Source organism: Petromyzon marinus, chromosome 57 (assembly GCF_048934315.1).
Source record: "Petromyzon marinus isolate PM22_M1 ecotype Great Lakes invasive population chromosome 57, UKy_Petmar_22M1.pri1.0, whole genome shotgun sequence".
NCBI lineage: Eukaryota > Metazoa > Chordata > Hyperoartia > Petromyzontiformes > Petromyzontidae > Petromyzon > Petromyzon marinus.
Genome location: NC_133723.1, coordinates 10,906,107 through 10,929,838, shown reverse-complemented (window position 1 = coordinate 10,929,838; position 23,732 = coordinate 10,906,107). Strand labels below are relative to the sequence as shown.

Sequence of the window (23,732 nt, the reverse complement as noted above, 5' to 3'; positions counted from 1 at the left end):
ACCTGACTCGTCACTTGATGAGTGAGTGGGTGAGTATGTATGGAAATAGGTGTATGTGTGTGTGTAGTGCAGCGGTTAGCGTGCTGCGCTACAAACCTGGCGACCCGGGTTCGATTCCCGCTCATGGCCAACATCAGTGACGATTATCTTAACCGGTCCTGGGCCTCCCCTAGGTCGACTCAGCCTAAAATGAGTACTTGGTGCGATGTGTAAACACTGGGGAGACAAAGCCGGCCGGGCGTGGTGTTGGCCACCCACCCCCTCGTGTGCTGTGCCGGCCTTCATAGGTGCTCGCTAACAGCACTTGCCCCTACAGTCTGTTAAGGCTATACGGGGGATCTTTGTTTATCTTTGTCTATGTAAGTGAGTGTCTAATGTAAGTGAGTGTCTATTTGTGTGTGAGTTGGTGTCTCTGTGAGTTGGTGTCTCTGTGTATGTGAGTGGGTGACTAAGTGTGTGGGATGTCCATGAGTGAGTTTATTTGGTCGCTTGCTTTGCCAGGTCCAGTCCCTCGCATCTCTCCCACTTCTGGTTGATGGTGATCAACTATCGAGGAGAGAGTGAGGGGGAGAGACAAGGAGAGGGGGCGAGAGAGAGAGAACGATTAGTTAGAGTCACCCCAGTGAGTGTGTGCGGGTGGACCTGCACAGATGCGAGTGAGGGGAGCGGTGGTGCAGCGGTTTGCGCATTGCACTATGAAGCCGGCGACCCGAGTTCGATTCCTGCTCACAGCCAACACTAGTGGCGATTATCTGAATCGGTCATGGGCCTCCCTTAGGTACCTGGTGTGGTGTGTAAACGTCGCTGCTTAGGGAGACAAAAGCGGCCGAGCATGGTGTTGGCCACCCACCCCTCGTGTGCCGTGCTGGCCTTCATAGGTGCTCGCTAACAGTACTTGCCCCGACAGTCTATTACAGGCGATACGGGGGGTCTCTGTCTTTGTTTGCACGAGTATGAGAGAGTTACTACATGTGTGGAGGCAGTGGGAGTGTAACGATTATCACGCTACGCTATGAACCCGGCATAGACCAGAGTTCAATTCCCAATCACGGCCACCAGCAGCAGTGGCGATTATCATACTGTAGGTGCGACACGCTGCCGGCACTTTCCCCAACAGTCTGTTAAAGGCTATACGGGGGGACTTTGTATTATGTGTGGTGGTGCAGTGGTTAGCGCACTGCGCTACGGACCAGACTGGATTGTGTGAGGAGCTCACAGAGCCTTAAAAGATCTGGGCACATTCCCCTCAGTGAGCTCCTCCGGCAGGCAAGGCTTACATTGGCTGAGGTATATTGCCGGCGCGCCCAGCCACCGAATGCTCAAGCAGCTTATTTTTAGCTGCATAGAGGGGGCTAAACGGGCACGACATGGGCTGGAGAAGAGATGGACTGATGCGGTATAGGAGGATGTGGAGCTGAGTGGACTTGCCGACGATTGGTACCAGTGGCCTCTATGGAGCAGGTTCGTGAAGGATGCTACTGGGCAGTTTAAGCCAGTCACCATCCAATACCAATGAAGAGCAGAGGAGCGACGCTCGCAACAACGAGCGGAGCGCCGGGCGACTAGAGTGCAGCAAGTTGGCACAGTGGGGAGTACAGGTTGTGCATCTGCCAGTCATCTCAGTCAGTCAACCCATGGCACCTGGGTCTGTCCCGTGACCTCCCAGCAAGCCTTCCACACTTCACGTGGCCTCAGAGTGCACCTGGCCTGGCACAAGCACTGTGGTGACGTCACCTCTACTTATTGGCGAATGACAGCTGTTGTTGATGTATGATTGTGTGTCTATGTGAGTGAATGAGGAGCGGTAGTGCAGCGGTTAGGGCGCTGCGCCCGTACACGCGACCCGAGTTCGATTTCCCCGCACGTCAACACCAGTGACACTTATCTGAACCAATCCTGGGCTTCCCCTGGGTCGCGACTTGGGGAACAATGGCGGCCGAGCATGGTTCCAGCCACTCCACCCCCTGGTGTGCCGTTCTGGCCTTTATAGGCAGGGCCGGATGAAGATTTTGAATGCTCCTGGGCTACAGGTACTGTGAGGCCCCTGGGCTACAGGAACTGTGAGGCCCCTGGGCTACAGGTACTGTGAGGCCCCTGGGCTACAGGTACTGTGAGGCCCCTGGGCTACAGGAACTGTGAGGCCCCTGGGAAAACAAAGTTAAAGAAAATTAATTTTTACAAGGCTAACAACAAATAAAATTCAGCATTCACAAGTGAAATAACTTTTAACTTAATCTCTGGAGGCCCTCCAGCTGGCGGAGGCCCCTGGGCTGCAGCCCTTAAAGCCCCGTGCCTTAATCCGGCCCTGTTTATAGGTGCTCCTCTCTAACAGCACTTGCCCCAACAGTCTGTTCAGGCTATACGGGGGATCTTTGTCTGTGTAAGTAATTATGTAATTGTGTGAGACTGTGAGTGCGTGTCTGTGTGAGTATATGTCTATGTGAGTGTGTCTATGTAAGTGTGTGTCTTTGTCCGTGTGAGTGTATGAGCATTACCTTCTGTGGTTTGGTTGGATCAATTTTCTCCCATGGGCACGGGTTCCCAGATTTATTCACCCTGATAAGACACACAACACACAACACACGCATAAATGCTACAAAGACAAAGATCCCCAGGATAGCATCTAACAGGCTGTTTGAGCTAGTGCTGCTATTAGCACACCACTCCCAGCCACCTTTGTCTTTACACACCACACCAGGTACTCATTTGAGGCTGAGTCGACCTAGGGGAGACCCAGAACCGGTTCAGATAGTCACTACTGATGTTAGTCGTGAGTGCGAATCGAATTCGGGTCACCGGATTCCTCGCGCAGCGCGCTAACCGCTACACTACTGCTCCCCACTCACTCTCAATAACAGCAACCGCCATTCGCTACGAAGTGGCGGTGACATCACCATGACGCTTGTGCCAGGCTATGTGTATGTTAAGGCCACGTGAAGTATCGAACGCTCGCTGGCAGGAGGTCACGGGACAGACCTAAGTGCCATGGGTCGACTGACTGAGAGTCATATGACTGACCGATGCACCACCTGTGCCCCCTACTGTGCCAACTTGCTGTACTTTAGCCACCCGGCGCTCCGCTCGTTGTTTGGAGCATCGCTCCTCCCCCCTCCAACTGCCCAGTAGCGTCCTTCATGAGCCTCCTCCACAGAGGCTGATCTTGACACCGCTGGTACCAGTTATCGGCAAGTCCACTCAGTTCCACATCCTCCTGTACCACATCACTCCATCTTTTCTCTAGCCCGTGCCATGCCCATTTAGCCCCCTCGATCCGGCCGAACAAAAGCTGTTTAGGCATGCGGTGGCTGGGCATGCGGGCTACATGACAAAACCAAAGCAGCCTTGCCTGCTGGAGGAACTCACCGATGGGGCTTTGACCACATCTTTCAAGGATTTTGGAGCTCCTCACACAATCCAGCCTGGTTAAACCCAAGAAGGATCGTAGGCAGGCCAGCCTAAATTTTTCTAAATGGCGAAGATGTTTCATTAGGGGGGTCCACGTTTCGCAAGCATAGGAAATTGAGGGAATGACTGTAGCCAAGAAGACCTGAAGCTTCATGCAGAGCAATAGACAAGGTAGCTTCCACACAGCGTTACGCAACCAATGAAGAGATAATGCCGCTTGACTGATTCGGAGAGAGACCTCTGCTGTTAAACTGGCGCCGGTCATGAGCACACTTCCCAGGTATGGGAAACTCTCCACTGTCTCCACAACTGCCCTATCACCAATTGAGAGTTGTGGGGGTGGAGTGTCCGATCGTACAAAATACCCACGTAGGGGCTTAGTTTTGGTGGGGCTGATGGTAAGTCCCCACCTCTTAATGGCAACTCCAGGTTCAGCAGCAGCGCCTCCAACTCCTCCTCTGAGTGAGCAGCAATTACCAAATCATCGGCATACATAACATGGTTGAGCAATAAGGAGCCTTCCCTTGACCACATCGATCAGCCTCCCATTGTATCTGTACCAGATGGAAATTCCTCTGGTACAGCTATTGAAGGCTTCACGAACTACGTGGTCGAAATAGATGTTAAATAATTTGGGAGCTAGAGGACATCCCCGTCGCACCCCAAGGTGTACAGGGAATGGCTCCGACTCCCGGCCACGTAATTTTACCCGGGCCCTCTCACCATCAGGAAGGTCTTTAATGATCGTGAGCAGAGGGTCAGAGACTCCGAAAGCATGAAGAACAACCCAGAGCCCAGGCCTACTGATGGTATCATAGGCCTTGGCAAGGTCAATAAAGCAACGATGTAGGTCTTGTTGGAATTCCCTACACCTCTGCTGTAGCAGACAGACAGAAAATATGGCATCTGTGCAGGACCGCCCTTTCCTGAAACCGCATTGGGGCTACACAAGCCTCTCCTCAGCGTGCCTAGCAAAGCGATGTTGAATAATCCTTGCCAGGACCTTTCCCGGCACACTGAGGTGTGAGATGCCCCTGTAGTTGTTACAGTCTGTTCGGTCCCCCTTCTGAAAGAGGGGAACCACCCCTCTCTGCCTGGTGCCTTTCCTGGTCTCAGACTCCGGATCGCCTTCAGTATTTCCTCAACAGATGGCACCTCAGCCAGCCACTCACAGGGGGTGACTTCTCCTTCCAATATTTGAGACACCGCAGTCTCGGCAGGGTCATCCCCACTTTTTCCCACGTTGTTTTCCAGGCTGAGGGATTTCCCCTACCCCAGGACCTCACATAAATGCTCAGCAAATCTGCAAACCTGTTCCTGGGGGTCGGAGATTGGATCACCGTTCTTTCCCCTAATGATGGTAATAGGTGTGGCGCTGCAGGTTACTTTTTTATGGAATTAAAGAGCGATTTGTGATCGTGGGCCACTGAGGCAGACTCCATCTCCTCAGCAATCCGCGACCACCACCCATCCTTGCAGCGCCTCACGGCTCTCCAAACCTCCTCGCAAAGGCTGCGGTAAGCCTCCTCATTCTCCGATGTGGGATGCTGTAGCCGATGAGAGTGGGCCTGTCGCTTTTTCTCAGCCAGCCTGAACACCTCCTCTGTCAGCCAGGGTCTCTTGGGAGGTCTGAACCGTGTACCCAAAGCAGCCATTGCAGCTGCATGAGCCACAGTCCTAAACCTCGCCGATTTCCCCTCGACATCAGGAGGAGTGGGGGACAATGCCAACCCCAGCCGCAAGCGATGATGACATTCTCGCTTGCAACTTTCATCAGCTAGCTGAGACCATGCCACTAAGGGTTTGAATGGGGTCGTGGGTGTACACCCACTACCGGAGTGGAAGAATGGCAGGCGCATCTTATAGATGACAAGTCGATGGTCAGTGGGAAGATCAGTTCCACGGTTGGTCCTGGTGTCAAGGACATGGACCCGCACCCGCTGTCCCGTCACTATGTAGTCCAGCAGATGTTCTTGCTTGGACCGGCATGCATCCATGATGTTGTGTGGATGCGCCAATGCCAGAACAGCGTGTTGGTAATTACAAGCACATGGGCTGCACAAAAATCTAGCAGCCTCCTGTCATTGTTATTGAGCTGATCTGGCCCATGCCTTCCAATCACTCCAGACCAGTTGCCAGCATCATGACCAACTCGGGCCTTGAAGTCACCCAACAATATGATTCTATCCCAAGGGGCCACTTTAGCTAGCACCTGTGACAGGAGGTCATAGAAGGCATCTGACTCATCAGCCTTGCCTGCATCCCTTCACGAATGTTCGTCTTCGGTGGGGGCATAAGTAACCACGACCACCACTCGTCACCTCTGGTTGATGGGAAGGCGAGCCCAAAGTAGCCTGGGGCTTACAGCTTTCCACACCTCACCGCCACGCTCCCACGCCCCCTTCATTCTTTTGTTCAGAAGAAGGGCCACTCCCTGTTGTTTGGCAGTCTCCTGCCCCGAGAAGTGGACTGTCCACCCCTCATGGTGGCAGGAGCCAGAGCTGGTCCCCCAGACCTCCTGAATACCACAGAGATCCAGGCGGTACAGGTCCAGCTCCCGACAGAGGAGTGGCAGCCTCTCCTCCGCAGTGAGCGTTCGAACATTCTACATGGCCACACGTAGTGTTTTTTTTGTTGTTTCTGGAGGAGCTCCGAGGGTAAGGATTCAGTCTCCTGGCTGTGCCAAATGGGGTTTGGCCAGGGGATGTCATAGACGCCAGTTCCCCCCAGGGCCTCCGGCACAAGCTTATTAATTAAAATTTTCAGTCGTGATTTGGTGGTAATTAATTGAAGGTGGAGGGATCCCCCCACGGCACTGCCCACTACAGCGTTGCCGTCAGGCACCATGAGGGGGGAGGGGGTTGTTTTTGCCGGACTACACACACACTCACTCACACTCACTCTCTCACACACACTCACTCACTCTCAGATGCTCACGCACTCACTGACACACTCGCTCTCGCACACACACTCAGACAGTCACTTACTCTCACACACTCACTCAGGGGGAGAGAAATCCCCCTCATGCACACACTCGGAGTACAGAGTGCGCTAACCACTCTGCCACCGCTCCCCCTCACCACCCCCCACCGCGGAGGCCATGACAGGTACTCACACGACGTCAGTCTTGGTGAGCAGTGCATAGATGCTCATGGAGGTGCTCATGCCCACGGCGAGACTCAGGAATCCAAACAGAGGGATCAGCTGTAACACACACACACGACACCGTCATCGTACACCTGACACTCAGTCACTGGGGTGTGTGTGTTCACCCAACCCCCCCGTTCTCCAGTGTGATTGATTCAGTGGGTGGGTTCAGTGGGTGAGCGAGTAAGAGAGGTGGGGAGTGGGTTATTAGGTGAGTTGATCGGTGAGTGGGTTGAGCGAGTAAGGGAGGTAGTGAGTGAGTGGGATTTTGGGCAAGTTGGTGAGTAAGTGGGTGGGTGAGCGAGTGAGTGAGTGGGTAAGTGGGTGGGTGGGTGAGTAAGTGGGTGGGCGAGTAAGTGGATGGGTTAATGATTGGATGGGTAAGTGGGTGGGTAAGTGAGTGAGCGAGTGAGTGAGTGGGTGAGTAAGTAAGCGGGTGGGTGAGTGAGTGGGTCAGCGAGTGAGTGGGCAAGCAAGTGGGTGGGTGAGTGAGTGGGCGAATGGGTGGGTTAGTGAGTGAGTGGGTGAGCGAGTGAGTGGTCGAGTAAGTGGGTGGGTGAGTGGATGGGTGAGTGTTACTATATCTGGCTTATGAGATTCTGTAACTCGCCACAGGGTGAGCTGAGCCACGTCAATCATAGTGAGCTAATTAAATTTCGTCCAGCTACGTCGGGTGATGGAGGGTCTTACGACACAAAATCAACCAAAATTTATTTACGTGGCACAAATGCAACTCACCCCCCAACCCCCAAAATAAATAACGTCAATTAAGAATCATAATCGATGGCTTTTAATTAGTCGTTAGCTTGCATCATCGATTAGTCAACGTCGGCCCTCAATCATCGTTCTGGGAGCCGTGCTGGGGCGTTCCACTCACCCCCTTGTGCTTGCGCAGGTACTGCACCGCGGTGGCCATCGTCGTATCACTCCTGCGCGTCGCACCAAGGTACTACTTCTTGTGTTAAATCTGTGGAGAGTTGGAGATTTATTTATTGAATAACTTATACATAAAATTAACGGTCGTGACATCAACACAGAGGCACGAGTTGCCAAGTGCGAGCTGACCTTTGAACCAAGGTTGCAAAGCGTACGCAATAAAGAAATCAGCAGCATTGATTCAATGCAAGCAAACCTCTGGTCCAGTTTCGATATCCAGTGTCTCATCAGCAGCAGTAACAGAGTCAGGCTTTGCTCGAACCAACGTTGGTGAACTGCCCAGATGTTTATGGGCAAGGTCTCCCTCTGTTATGTGGACGAGGCGTAGCTGTGGCAATGTGTTTGTGTGTTTAGTCTGTAACCCATATTCTGTTACAACCACGCTAATGGTCGCATCATGTTACATACTCCGGCAGGCTACACGAGGCCCCAGATGACGTTTCGGCCAAAGGCCCTTTTTTCATGGCAACGTGAATTGGGTAGACGAGGACTGTAGAGAGATGGAGGTGGATGATAAGGGTTTTGAGACTGCAGCTCTGTTTATCAAAGACAAAGATCCCTCGTGTAGCCTTAACTGACTTGGGGCAAATGCTGCTAGCGAGTTGCACCTGAGGACCGGAACGGCACACGGAGGTGGTGGGTGGCCAGCACCACGCCCGGCCGCCTTGGTCTCTCCAGTGAACATGTTTACTACACACCGCACTAGGTGCTCATTTGAGGCTGAGTCGACCTAGGTGACCGGTCCAGATAATCGTCACCCTATCCCTTACACTACCCCCACCCCTACCCCTCACACTACCCCTCACACTACCACTACCCCTACCCCTCACACTACCCCTACCCCTCACACTACCCCTCACCCTACCCCTCACACTAGCCCTCTACCCCTCACCCTACCCTACACCCTACCCCTCACACTACCCCTTAACCTACCCCTCACACTACCCCTCACCCTACCCCTCACACTACCCCTCACCCTACCCCTCACCCTACCCCTCACACTAGCCCTCACCCTATCCCTTACACTACCCCCACCCCTACCCCTCACTCTACCCCTCCCCCCACCCCTCACACCAACCCTGCGTAATAGAAGATCAGCATAGAGGTGTCTCCCGTTTACAGCCCCTGCAGAACCGGTGGTGGAAATTCCACATTGCTATAACAGACGGCAGGTCGAGCCTTTCCATAGGATAACCCGACAAAGTGGTACCTATTTTATCGACCTATGCACATGGATGATGATGAGCCGAGTCGCCCTCTCTTGGAGGCTCAATCGACGTGCTTGCAAGGAGCAGTGGGAGGATGGGTGGTGCAGCGGTTAGCGCGCTACACTACGCAATGAACCCGGCCCACTGGAAGTCACAATCAGAAAATTCATTTATACTGGAGGCGAAATCCGATGAGCTATGAAGCTCTTTTTCACAGATGTACAGTAGGAGCACGGGGTCAGAACGTTACAACAATAAACGATACAAAAACACGATAGGATTGCAAAGTATAGGTAAGGTAAACAAGTCACGTAAAACAATAAACCCTAATTAAGCTAAACTATTTGTTTTGTCTTACCCACTGAGCTATGAGCTTATTTTTCAGAAGCGACCTGGCCATCACCACCACCACAAATGATAGCCCAACGAAAGAGGACATTTATGTCAGCTAATTCATCGAAATAATACAGACCAAGGCCGTAGCCATGAAGTCAACATTGGGGGGGAGGGGGATATGTGTCCCCCAATATATATTATAATTACGGCCTCGATACAGACCCACGTTTCTCTCGGCTATCATCAGTGGTGGACCGGTCGTAATCGTCGTAGGCGGTCCTGGACTCAACCTTTCGTGCGATTCGAAAACAAGGCAGTGACCGGCACGGTGAAGTATGGTCGACTGTACACCGCACTGTCCCCCTTTCGCCCCGTGAGCAGCGCGAAACGCATTCACACTAACAAAATAAATCGTGGGGATGAATTAATGGATGTCGCGTTATGTGTTTTATTTGCGGGGAATATGTTGCAGGTTTTTTTAAACGAACGTAGATGATTATAAATGTAATGATGATAGCATGGCGACACTCGCCTCACTCACTCACCTGCTCACCTCACCTCACGCGTTCACCCTCACTCATCACCTCACCCTCTCACTCACCTCACCCTCACTCATCGCCTCACCCTCTCACCTCACCCTTACCCCACGCTCCCACCATAACTCACCCTCTCACCCTCACTCATCACCTAACCCTCTCACTCACCTCACCCTCTTTCACCTCACCCTCTCACTCACCTCACCCTCACTCATCACCTCACCCTCTCACTCACCTTACCCTCACCCTCTCACTCTCTCACCCCTCACTCACCTCACCCTCTCACTCACCTCACCCTCTCACCCTCACTCATCACCTCACCCTCTCACTCACCTTACCCTCATTCACCTCACCCACCTCACCCTCTCACCCTCAATCATCACCTCACCCTCTCACTCACCTTACCCTCATTCACCTCACCCACCTCACCCTCTCACTCTCACCCTCTCACCCCTCACTCACCTCACCCGCTCACCCTCTCACCCCTCACTCACCTCACCCGCTCACCCGCTCACCCCTCACTCACCTCACCCGCTCACCTGGTCTCGCCTTGCGTTTGGAGTCCGCGTGGGCAGCGCGGGGGGTCTTCATATAGCGAGGGGCGGGGCTGGGGGAGGAGGGGTGGGGCTGGAGGGAGGGGAGGGGCTGGGGGCGAGAGATTGAGTCATGGTATAGAGAGGTAGGGGGAGGAAGAGAGGGGCTGGGGGGAGGACGGGTGGGGCTGGGGGGAGGGGAGGGGCTGGGGGGAGGAGGGGTGGGGCTGGAGGAAGGGAGGGGCTGGGAGGAGGAGGGGAGGGGCTGGGGGGAGGGGTGGAGCTGGGGGGAGGGGCTGGGGGGTTGGTATTGCCCGAGGGAGAGGAGGAAGAGGGCGAGAGAGGGAACGGGAGGGGGGAGGAGGAATGGGGCGCTTGGGTCAGTTTATAGAGAAGTGAGAGAGTGGACGAGAGGGAGGGAGGGAGAGGGAAGGAGGAAGGCAATTAAAGAGAGAGGCTGAGTTGGAGAGACTTGGTGCTGCCTGGAGAATGCAGGAAAGAGCGAGAGAGATGAAAGAGAGAGGAGGAGGAGGCGGTGGGGAGGGTGGGGGTTATTCTGGGTGAGAGATGGCATCAGAAGGACGCTCGTGTTGATACACAAGGACAGAGACGGGTCGTAGTTAGCGAGCATCTATTTATTCAGGAAGGCGATTTGGTGGTGTTGGCCGAAATCCAAGTCCCGTCCGCCTTTGTCTCCCCTCCAGTGCCGATGTTTTACACACCGTGCCAGTCGACCTCGGGGTTCAGATATCCGCAAGGGGTTCATACAACGGCACGCTAACCACCGCGCCACCACTCCCCACAATGTTAACACGCACATACACACGTGCGTGTGTACGTGTTAACACTCACTCAGCCTCAAATGAGTACCTGGTGCGGTGTGTAGTAAACACCGCTACTGGGGAGAAAAAGGCGGTCGGGCGTGGTGCTGGCCACCCACCCCCTCGTGTTCCGTTCCGACCTTCATAGGTACTACTCGCTAACAACACTTGCCCCAACAGTATGTTAAGGCTAGACGGGAGACCTTTGTCTTTGTATATACAGCATGTTGAACTTTTATCGCGCCATACGTAGCCAACCGTGAGAACTGGAGAGAGAGAGAGGAGGAACCACAGACGAGGAGCGGGAAGGCGGCAGCAGCAGCAGCCACGTGGTGGTGAGGAGACGGCGTTTAGCGACAATCGCCCTCCAAGCTCTGTTGTGGCTAGGAGATGTTGACTACTCGTCTGGTCTACACGAGGTCGTAGGTTCGATCCCGACCCTGACGCCTGCTCTATATTTGGAGTTTGCGTGTTTCTCCCCCCGTGGTCGTCTGGATTTTTCTCCGGGTCCTCCCGTTTAGGAGTATTTGGCTACTATGCATTTCCACATGACAAGCCACTTCGTGAGTTATAATTTGTGGTAGCCAGGTCGCTTCTGAAAAATAGCTACATAGCAGCTCATTGGGCCTTACCTGGTAAAAAAAAATACTTGTATACTTTAGTTTAACTCCATCCATACAGACGGAACAGGTGTAAGTTGCACGTTATTGATGTGTGACCGCTCTTCTCCTGGCAGAGCCAGAGGGACGGCTCCTCCGCAAGCACCCTGGCTCGGTGGGGTGATCCACCAACCCCTCGCCGCAGCGCTACCGGGACTACCACCAAAACCACTGCCACCAGCACCACTGCCACCAGCACCACTACCACCAGCAACACTACCACAAGCACCACTGCCACCAGCACCACTGCCACAAGCACCACTGCCACCAGCACCACTACCACAAGCACCACTGCCACCAGCACCACTGCCACCAGCACCACTGCCACAAGCACCACTGCCACCGCTACCCGGTTGGAATGACCCATTGAGCCAGACAAAGGCAACTCCTAGGCAATCTCAGGACGGTTCGTTCAGAGTGAAATGACAGGAGCTACGATCACGGACCGATTCCGAATCAGAATACATACAGTGAGGGAAAAAAAGTATTTGATCCCCTGCTGATTTTTACGTTTGCCCACTGACAAAAAAAATGATCAGTGTTTAATTTTAATGGTAGGTTTATTTGAACAGTGAGAGACAGAATAATAACAACAAAAATCCAGAAAAACGCATGTCAAAAATGTTATAAATTGATTTGCATTTTAATGAGGGAAATAAGTATTTGACCCCCTCTCAATTAGAAAGATTTCTGGCTCCCAGGTGTCTTTTATACAGGTAACGAGCTGAGATTAGGAGCATACTCTTAAAGGGAGTGCTCCTAATCTCAGCGTGTTACCTGTATAAAAGACACCTGTCCACAGAAGCAATCAATCAATCAGATTACAAACTCTCCACCATGGCCAAGATCAAAGAGCTCTCCAAGGATGTCAGGGACAAGATTGTAGACCTACACAAGGCTGGAATGGGCTACAAGACCATTGCCAAGCAGCTTGGTGAGAAGGTGACAACAGTTGGTGCGATTATTCGCAAATGGAAGAAACACAAAAGAACTGTCAATCTCCCTTGGCCTGAAGCTCCATGCAAGATCTCACCTCGTGGAGTGCAATGATCATGAGAACGGTAAGGAATCAGCCCAGAACTACACGGGAGGAACTTGTCAATGATCTCAAGGCAGCTGGGACCATAGTCACCAATAAAACATTTGGTAACACACTACGTCGTGAAGGAATGAAATCCTGCAGCGCCCGTAAGGTCCCCCTGCTCAAGAAAGCACATATACATGCCCGTCTGAAGTTTGCCAATGAACATCTGAATGATTCAGAGGACAACTGGGTGAAAGTGTTGTAGTCAGATGAAACCAAAATGGAGCTCTTTGGCATCAACTCAACTCGCCGTGTTTGGAGGAGGAGGAATGCTGTCTATGACCCCAAGAACACCATCCCCACCGTCAAACATGGAGGTGGAAACATTATGCTTTGGGTGTTTTTTTTCTGCTAAGGAGACAGGACAACTTCACCGCATCAAAGGGACGATGGACGGGGCCATGTATCGTCAAATCTTGGATGAGAATCTCCTTCCCTCAGCCAGGGCATTGAAAATGGGTCGTGGATGGGTATTCCAGCATGACAATGACCCCAAACACATGGCCAAGGCAACAAAGGAGTAGCTCAAGAAGAAGCACATTAAGGTCCTGGAGTGGCCTAGCCAGTCTCCAGACCTTAATCCCATAGAAAATCTGTGGAGGGAGCTGAAGGTTCGAGTTGCCAAACGTCAGCCTCGAAACCTTAATGACTTGGAGAAGATCTGCAAAGAGGAGTGGGACAAAATCCCTCCTGAGATGTGCACAAACCTGGTGGCCAACTACAAGAAACGTCTGACCCCTGTGATTGCCAACAAGGGTGTTGCCACCAAGTACTAAGTCATCTTTTGCAGAGGGGTCAAATACTTATTTCCCTCATTAAAATGCAAATCAATTTATAACATTTTTGACATGCGTTTTTCAGGATTTTCTTGTTGTTATTCTGTCTCTCACTGTTCAAATAAACCTACCATTAAAATTATAGACTGATCATTTCTTTGTCAGTGGACAAACGTACAAAATCAGCAGGGGATCAAATTATTTTTTCCCTCACTGTATTTATATTGGAGGAACTCGATGAGCTACAAAGCTCTTATCATCGCTCCAATCTGGAATTGGTTTTCTCTCTTAACTCGTCAACTGGGTGAGTTCTGCTGAGAGACATCATTAATAACAACAATAACAACATCAGAGCTATAAATCTCTTTTTCACAGATGTCCAGTGGTGGCACGGGGTAAGAATGTTACTATACAAAGACACGATAGCAAAGTATATGGAAGGTAAATAAATCACCTAAAACAAGAAACCCAATTTAAGGTAAACTGGCAGGGTGGGGGGTGGCAGGGGGATAAGCTGGCGGGGAGTGGTTCAAGACGAGACGTTCCGAGGTCGCCGGGACTCCACTCAACAATCGATGACAGATCCACGTGGAGCTGCACGTGGAGGAGCGATGTCGCTGGCGCTATGCGCCAATTTGATTGGTCCGCGGATTAATGTGCTGTGACGAATTCCAGTGGGCGGGGTCACCCTGGGCATACCCCCTGACTCACCCAGGAGAAGGCGGTTACAGCAAATTGTGTGTCCAAATCTCCATCTCTTCCACACTCCCTTCTTGCCATTGGGTTGGCGTCGAGGAGGAATCGTACCACCCTGACTCTGCCAGGAGAAAGTGGTTACAGCAACATGTGTGGACTAATATCCATCTGTTCCAAGCTCCATTCTCATAGGCATCGTATACCTGCTGCCAGTCACCTCTGATTGTTTTACCTGCTGCCAGTAGCCTCAGATCATATACCTGCTGCCAGTAGACTCCCCCACGGTTCGGTACCGGGCGGTCCCAAGGGAAAACCCCCAACCCCCCCCAACCATCCACGGGGCTCTCAGAGTAAACCACCCCTCCAACCACCCATCCCACACGTGGACATGTTACATCCACGTAACACACACACGTGGACGTGTTACAACCACGTGACACAGATACACATGGAGTGTTACAACCACGTGACACACACACACGGACATTTTTGATTTAAAGCTTTCGTGACTGCAGTAATTCAAATTCTTAGTTTTTTCGGTAAAGTCACGTTGAAGAGAAACAACAAAATAATAATGGTCGAAACGTCGTGAGAATTTTTTATTGTTTTATATATATTTTATTATTTTGTTGTTTCTCTTCAACGTGACTTTACCGAAAAAACTAAGAATACACACGGACATGTTACAACCACGTGGCACACACGTGAACGTGTTACAACCACGTGACAAGGTGCGTGGTGTTTATCACGTAGCCCCCCTCATCCTCCCCCCTCCTTTCCCCATCCTAACACCCCCTCCCCCCGCCACCCCCGGTGACATAGGGGTCACTCCAGGCTCTACGACCCCGCCTTGAGCAACCTCAATCCGAGTCACGTGGTCCCGCACCTGTCTCCCTGAACACGCGCGTTTGTGTGTGTGTACAAGCGTGCGTGTGTACACGTGTGTGTAAACTACGGAAACAAAGGCGGCCGGGCGTGGTGCTGGCCACCCACCCCCTCGTGTGCCGTGGCCAGCCTTCGTAGGTGCTCGCTAACAGCACTTGCCCCAACAGTCTGTAATAGGCTATACGGGGTCTTTGACTTTGTCTTTGTTGTGGTGCTGGCCACCCACCCCCTCGTGTGTCGTGGCGACCTTCATAGGGGCTGCACGCTAACAGCACTTGTCTCCAAAAGTACGTGAAGGTTATACGGGGGATCTTTGTCTTCATGTGTATGGGGAGCGGTGGCGCACCGCGCTGCGATTCCCGCTCACGACCAATAACAGTAGCGAATATTTAAACCGTCAAGTGATTACCTGGTGCGGTGTTGGTAAACATCCCCACTCGGAAGACAAAGACGGCTGGGTTGTGGTGCTGGCTACCCACCCCGTCGTGTGCCGCAGTGCCGGCCTTCATCAGTGCAACTACACGCTAACCGCAATTTCCCCAACAGCCTGCGAGAGGATATACGGGGGGAGTGGGATCTTTCGTTTTGTGTGTGTGGGAGTGCGGTGTATAAACATCATCACTGGGGAGACAAAGGCGGCCGGGCCGGCGTTGTTTCTGGAAAACAGTCGTGTGTGAAGTGCTGCACTTTGCAACAGTCTGCCAAAAAGCAAGACGGGGGACCTTTGTCTTTGTTGTGGGGTGTGAGTTAGACTCGGGGGTCAAGGTCTTGAATGTGTCAGCATTTACTTATTTATTTCGCACTGCTGCTGCTGCTGGGGACAAGCTGAGCAGGGGTTGCGCCTGTGTCGTTGGACGGAGACTGTTGAGGGCAAGTGCTGCTTGCGAACACCTGTCACACTACACACAAAGATCACCCATGTAGTGTAGCCTCCAACAGACTTTCGGGGCAAGTGCTGCTTGCGAACACCTGTCACACTACACACAAAGATCACCCATGTAGTGTAGCCTCTAACAGACTTTCGGGGCAAGTGCTGTTAGCGAGCAGCACCTATGATGACCGGAACGGCACACGAGGTGGTGGGTGACCATCACTACAACCCGGCCGCCTTTGTCTCCCCCAGCGGGCGATGGTTACTACACACCACACAAGGTACTCATTTGAGGCTGAGTCGACCGAAGGGAGGGCCCAGGTGATGTTGGAACAGCGCGGCTAACCGCTGCCACACCGAACACAGCACGGGACACACACAAGACACGATACGCTTATTAATTGGCTGAAAACAACTTAATATGTAGAGGACGGCGGAGCTCAGACAAAGGGTTGGACACGTGTCTGCATAAAACAAAACAACGGTGTAACTCGGTCATGACACATTTTAGTATCGATGACAGGTTTTCTGCTGGTACAATCCAAATGTACATATGTGTGAGTATTGTTTACTGTTGAAATATTCAGTTCCTCATGCGTGGGAGAGAGAATCGATTCTCACACGATGCCATCGCCGAATCGATGGAATCGATTGGTAATCCCTCGCAAATCACAATGCAAATTAGCATGACGTCACTGTAAGTGCCCCGCCCCCAACTCCCCGCCCCTCTCCCCGCCCTCCCCCCGCCCACGTGCGAAGGGACCACGTCGGTCACGTACACAGTGGTCAATGCACACACGCACAGGAAGGTAAAGCCAAAGCTCCCCCGTGTAGCCTCGGCATACTGTTGGGGCAAGTGTTAGCGAATAGCGCAGCACATATGAAGGCCGCCATACACACTCATATACATACACAACAACAACCGCCATTCGCCACTAAGTGGCGGTGACGTCACCACGACGCTTGTGCCAGGCCATGTGCACCTTGAGGCCACGTGAAGTGTCGAACGCCCGCTGGCAGGAGGTCACGGGGCAGACCCAGGTGCCACGGGTCGACTGACTGAGATGACTGGCTGATGCACCACCTGTGCCCCCTACTGTGCCAACCTGCTGTGCCTTAGCCACCCGGCGCTCCGCTCGTTGTTGTGAGCGTCGCTCCTCCGCCCTCCGTTGTTGTTGAAGGGCGACTGCCTCCAACTGCCCAGTAGCGTCCTTCACGAGCCTCCTCCACAGAGGCCGATCTTGACACCGCTGGTACCGGTCATCGGCAAGTCTACTCAGCTCCATGTCCTCCTGTACCACATCACTCCATCTCTTCTCTAGCCCGTGCCGCGCCCGCTTAGCCCCCTCGATCCGGCCGAACAAAAGCTGTTTCGGCATGCGGTGGCTGGGCATGCGGGCTACATGACCCAGCCAACGCAGCCTTGCCTGCCGGAGGAGCTCACCGATGGGACCTTGCCCAGATCTTTCAATGATTTGTGAGCTCCTCACACAATCCAGCCTGGTTAAACCCAGGATGGATCGTTGGCAGGCCAGCCTAAATGTTTCCAACCGGCGAAGATGCTCCATTAAGGGGGTCCACGTTTCGCAAGCGTAGAGAAGGGAGGGAATGACCGTGGCCGAGAAGACCTGAAGCTTAGTGCGGAGCGACAAACCAGGTAGCTTCCACACAGCGTTACGCAACCGATGAAAATATATTGCCGCTCGACTGATTCACATATACACACCCACATTCATACATACACACGTATACATACTCACATTCATACATGCATTCACACACACGTTCATCCATACATAAATATACATTCATACCTACACATGCGGTACAAAAACACATACACTCAGACTCACGTACACACACTCGGCATTGCATACATACATTCCACACATACACACCTACATACATTCCACACATACACACAAAGGCAAAAAACTCATAAAGGCAAATAGCCCATACAAAAAATAACAAAGACAAAGATCCCCGGTATGGCCTTATCAGACTTTTTGGGCAAGTGCTATTCGCGAGCATCACCTATGAAGGCCGGCACGGCACACGAGGGCGTGGGTGGCCAGCACCACACCCGGCCGGCCGCCTTTGTCTCCCCAGTGGCGATGTTCACACACCGCACCGGGTACTCATTGAGGCTGAGTCGACCTAGGGGAGGCTTAGAACGGTTTCAGTTAATGGTCACTGGTGTTGGTGGCCGTGAGTGGAAATCGAACTCAGGTTGCCAGGTTCGCAGCGGAGTTGACTCAGCCCATCATGGTCCTCCCTGCCTGCGGGGGTCGATAAAACAAGTACCACTTTGTGTGGTTGTTTGTCCTATGGAAAGTCGTTCTCTCGTCACAGGAATGGGGAATCCTGCACCCACCGCTGGCTCATGCCGGGTGGGGGCAGGATGAGTGCAGAGTGGGTGCAGGGTGGATACAGGTAGGGTGTAGAGAAGGTGCAGGATGGGTGCAGGGTGGATACAGGTAGGGTGTAGAGAAGGTGCAGGATGGGTGCAGGGTGGATACAGGTAGGGTGCGGGGAGTGTGCAGGGAGTGTGCAGGGTGGGCATCGCTCGCACAAAGCCATTATCTGCCCGGACAATGACGCCACGGGTAATTTATAGCTTCTGCAGCGTCTCCGCATCACATTCTACAAAGGTCCCCCGTATAGCCTCGAGCAGGTTTTCGGGGCAAGTGCTATTAGCGAGAAGCACCTACTAAGGCCGGCACGGTACACGAGGGGGTGGTATTGTGGCCAGTTCCACGACTGCCTGGCCGCCTTTGTCTCCCCAGTGGCGATGAATCACTCATACATTATTACACAAAGACACGCACACACACACACACCCTTATACACCCTTATACACAAACACACGTCCCTCACTGTATAGCCTTAATCGGCTGTTGTTAGCGAGTAGCAGCTATGAAGGCCGGAAAGCCACACGAGGGAATGGGTGGCCGGCACCACGCCTAGTGTCGATGTTTACGCAACGCACCAGGTACTTATTTGAGGCTGAGTCGACCTAGGGGACCGATTCAACTATTCGCCACTGTTATTTGTTGTGAGCGGGAATCGAACTTGGGTCACCGGGTTCGTAGCGCTCACCACAACGCTACTGCCCCCCCCCCCACACACACTCTACCATACACACGCGTACACACTCCCACACACACAGACATTCATACCCACGCGTACACTGACACTCACACATACACATTCTCATACACAACAACAACCGCCATTCGCCACTAAGTGGCGGTGACGTCACCACGACGCTTGTGCCAGGCCATGTGCACCTTGAGGCCACGTGAAGTGTCGAACGTCCCGCTGGCAGGAGGTCACGGGGCAGACCCAAGTGCCACGGGTCGACTGACTGAGATGACTGGCTGATGCACCACCTGTACCCCCTACTGTGCCAACCTGCTGTGCTTTAGCCACCCGGCGCTCCGCTCGTTGTTGTGAGCGTCGCTCCTCCGCCCTCCGTTGTTGTTGGAGGGCGACTGCCTCCAACTGCCCATTAGCATCCTTCACGAGCCTTCTCCACAGAGGCCGATCTTGACACCGCTGGTACCAGTCATCGGCAAGTCCACTCAGCTCCACGTCCTCCTGTACCACATCACTCCATCTCTTCTTTAGCCCGTGCCGCGCCCGTTTAGCCCCCTCGATCCGGCCGAACAAAAGCTGTTTCGGCATGCGGTGGCTGGGCATGCGGGCTACATGACCCAGCCAACGCAGCCTTGCCTGCCGGAGGAGCTCACCGATGAGACCTTGCCCAGATCTTTCAAGGATTTGTGAGCTCCTCACACAATCCAGCCTGGTTAAACCCAGGATGGATCGTAGGCAGGCTAGCCTAAATGTTTCTAACCGGCGAAGATGTTCCATTAGGGGGGTCCACGTTTCGCAAGCGTAGAGAAGGGAGGGAATGACCGTGGCCGAGAAGACCTCATACACACACACTCAACCACACATACATTCATGGTTACACGCGTACACACACACAGGCATTCATACACACACACACACCAACATTCAATCATACCACACGTCACACACAACAACAACCATCTTCCACTCAGCGACGCCACCAAGGTGCTTGTACCAGGCTAGGTGCACTTTGAGGCCGTCACGTGAAGTTTATAATGCTCGCTGCTTGGCAGGATGAGGTCACGGGACAGACCCAGCAGGTGCCATGGGTTGACTGGCTGAGATGACCGGCAGATGTACCACATGGGCAGTGCCAGGCGAGGTGCATCTCAGCCTGCTGAGCAGTTGGAGGCAGCCTCCTTCCACCAACAGCGGGAGGCGTCGGAGCTACGCTCACAACAACGAGCGCAGCGCCGGGCGGACAAAATGTAACGAGGTGGCACAGTAGGGGGCACAGTTGGTGCATCTGCCAGTCATCTCACCCATAGCACCTGGGTCTGTCCCGTGACCTCCTCCTGCACCTAGTCTGGTATAGCAGTCAACCCATGGGCCCTGTGGCATTATTACTGCACCCTAAGACTCAGTTCTCAGGATGCCTGAGTCTCTGGAACGGGCCAATTGCTTTGGCCATGTAAGGACATCATTTCTCTTAGACGGTAACACGTGATGAATGACCTTGAAGAGTTTTCAGTTCGTACATTTTTTGTCAAAATAAAGAAAAACTCTCTATAAATACTTTAATTACCGAGTGGCAGTGGCAGTAGCAGCGTAGTAACAATTATAGCAGCAAAGGGGCAAACGGAAAAAAGATGTCCTGGAAATGTTTGTGGAGCAATTCACATTCAATTAGGTTGGGGGAGCGGTGGCGCAGTGGTTAGCGCTGCGCTGTTTCTATGAACCCGGCAAAATACCAGAGTTCGCTTCCAGCTCACGGCCACCACCAAAAAGACAAAGAGAAAGATCCCCGTGTAGCCTACATAGGCTGTTGGGGCAAGTGCTGTTAGTGACCATGGCCAGCACAACGCCCGGCCGCCTTTCACTCCCCAGTGGCGATGTTTACACACCACACCAGGTACTCATTTGAGGCTGAGCCGACCTAGGGGAGGCCCAGGACCGATGCAGATAATCGTAACTGGTGTTGACCGTGAACGGGAATCGCCGGGTTCGTTGCGCAGTGCGCGAATCGCTCCACTATAGGGCCATAGACCCGCCCAGACTCAGATACCCACACAGATACCCACGCAGATACCCACGCAGATACCCACACGGATACCCACACAGATACCCACACTTGCATACTCAGAGACCTAAGACTCCCATAGAGACCCACACTCATAAAAGTCCACAGACTAACACAGACTCACAACAGAGACTCACATAGACTCGCGCAGAGATCCACAGACTCAAAAATAGATTTTGGGAGAGATCCATACTCACATAAACTCGCATAGACTCACAGAGAGACCCATAGACTTACGCACAGACTCACACAGAGCCCCATACTCACAAAGACTTCTATAGACTCTCACAGAGACCCATACTCACACACATTCACAGACTCATACTGACAAACTCACAGACTCACACTGACCCATATATTCACAAAGACCCATACTCACAGAGACCCATAGACTCACGCACAGACTCACACAGACACTCATACTCAGACTCCCGTAGACTCGCACAGAGATCCAGACTCACACACAAATTCCCATAGAATCACAAGAGATCCATAGACTCCCGTAGACTCGCACAAAGATCCTTATGCTCATACACAAACTCTCATTACCTCACAGAGATCCATAGACGCCCATAGACTCACACAGAGATCCATAGACTGACACAGACTCCCATAGACTCATACAGAGATCCATACTCACACACAGACTCACAGAGACCCATAGACTCACACAGACTAATACTCAAATAGACTCCCATAAGCTCAGATATCAATAGACTCACACACAGACCCATACTCACATACTCAGAGATCCAAACACTCCCATAGACTCGCACAAAGATGCATAGACTTATACAGAGACCCATACTCTCATAGACTCACACGGATCCAAAGACTCACACAGAAATCCAGACTCGCTTACAGACTCGGGCTTTGTGAATGCACATGTAAGAACATTACCACGATATTCCAAAGCTGACATTGTATTTATTCATCTTATCTCAAGATGCAGCTTAATAAAAAATCATCACCACCACCACTAAAAGTCATAGACTCACATAGACTCTCACTCAACCTTCATATGTAACTATTAATCATCATCATCAGGTGGTTTTCCCACCTGATGATGATTGCTTGTGTTGCAATCGAAACGTCGTGATTTAACTTATTTTATACCTACGTGACTTTACCGAAAAAACCAAAGAGTATTCGTGAGAATTATTAAGTTATAATCATTTTCCGAGTTGTTTAATTCATTAATCACCACCACGATCGTTATTAAATTGCTATCATTCTCTATCATCATTAATATTCATCTCTGTACCTCATCCGTTTGTCATCATCATCCCTACGTCATCGCTACCAAAAACATCACGAACATAGCACGTCATCATCACTACCATATCACGTCGTCACCACCAAAATACGGCATTATCATGTCATCCACGTTATCACCACCGTATGTCATCACCACCATATCACCGCCATGTCATCATCACGTCATCTCCACGCCATCACCATCACTTTCATCATCACCACCACTCTCACCATCACCACTGCTATCATCAACCACCACTCTCACCATCATCACCACCGCTATCATCACCACCGCTATCATCACCAGCGCTCTCACCATCATCACCACCGCTATCACCATACCACCACTATCACCATCACTGTCATCATCACCGCAACATCAGCACCTGAATAACTGTATTTCTCAAATCATCAGCATCCTCGTCAGTCATGAAAATCGCAACATTGCAAAAGTTACATTTTGGTCCTTCTTATTCACACCTCCCCCTTGATAACCCATAAATGAGCTTCTCAATAAATATAACGCGGGGTAGACATCGCGCGTTCTCTCTCGCTCTCACTCAGTGGCACCAACTGGCCAATGTGCTTTGTGATTGTGGTTATGGGGCCTCCCACCCTTAGGTCGACCCAGCCTTAAAAGTACCCGGTGCTGTATAAAACAAAAACGCCATCAGCACTGGGGAGATAAAGGCGGCCAGGAAGTTATTGCTGGGCCACACCACAACCCTGGTGACCCCGAGTTCGAATCCCACTCACAGCCTCCCTCCCTTCCCCTAGGTCAACTCAGTATAAAACAAATGTACGATGGTGCGGTGTGCAATCAACATCAGCACTGGGGAGACAAAGACGGCCGAGCAGTAGTTGTGTTGGAGCCACACCGACCCCCTCCTCGTAGCTGTGCCAGTACCGCCCTTTTGACTTGGTTCTTTCGGTAAAGTCACGTAGAATGAGAATAAAATAATAAAATAAAACAAGAAAATTCTCACGACGTTTCGGCCACAACACAAGTGGCCTTCTTCAGGTGAAAGGAACAACCTATCGGGACAACAGAGCCACAATGAACGCTGCTAAGATTCGCAGCGTCTTTTAAGCTGGTTGAGAGAAGTGAGGCACCTTGACAAAGGGGTTTACATATCAAACAGGAGAATTTAGCATTGAAACAGTTGAGGGATTAGCTTGTGACTGGTCACAGAAGTAGCTATGTTAAAGTCAAAGCCTACACATCCACAGAGGCACCAAGTGCATGGACGCCAAAGGGGCTGCAACAACTCAACTATCATACAGTAAACAGATGTGTGAAAAAAACCTAAGTCTAAATTACATCAATATAATAAATGTACTCAATATATTCTTCAATAAGCAGAGTTATTAACAGCAACTGGGTATACACTACACTATATAATGAATACCATATAGTAAACAGA

At 51.9% G+C, this 23,732-nt stretch overlaps 1 protein-coding gene across 2 annotated transcripts; it reads right to left on the bottom strand.

The window, feature by feature from the left end:
* Positions 1–403: 403 nt before the first annotated feature.
* LOC142905710 (normal mucosa of esophagus-specific gene 1 protein-like) lies at positions 404–10,192 on the bottom strand. Of its 2 annotated transcripts, none has more exons than XM_076052779.1 (5): positions 10,108–10,192; positions 7,430–7,519; positions 6,521–6,609; positions 2,496–2,556; positions 404–546 (listed from the first exon to the last, which is right to left on the bottom strand). In XM_076052779.1, exons 2-5 carry the CDS (start codon positions 7,466–7,468, stop codon positions 478–480), a joined length of 258 nt encoding a protein of 85 aa, XP_075908894.1. In that variant the 5' UTR covers positions 7,469–7,519; positions 10,108–10,192; the 3' UTR covers positions 404–477. The 2 variants fall into 2 exon arrangements, with proteins under 2 accessions (XP_075908894.1, XP_075908893.1); XM_076052778.1 differs by having other exon boundaries at positions 10,095–10,169.
* Between the last annotated feature and the right edge of the window lie 13,540 nt (positions 10,193–23,732).

Bases quoted from the DNA above. Each gene is read 5' to 3' on its own strand.
- LOC142905710 (XM_076052779.1), bottom strand. From the start codon at position 7,468: ATGGCCACCGCGGTGCAGTACCTGCGCAAGCACAAGGGG. The intron at 2,557-6,520 runs GTGAGTACCTGT...GTGTCTTATCAG, and splicing joins CTCACCAAGACTGACGTCGT to GGTGAATAAATCTGGGAACC. The intron at 547-2,495 runs GTAATGCTCATA...TCTCCTCGATAG, and splicing joins ATCCAACCAAACCACAGAAG to TTGATCACCATCAACCAGAA.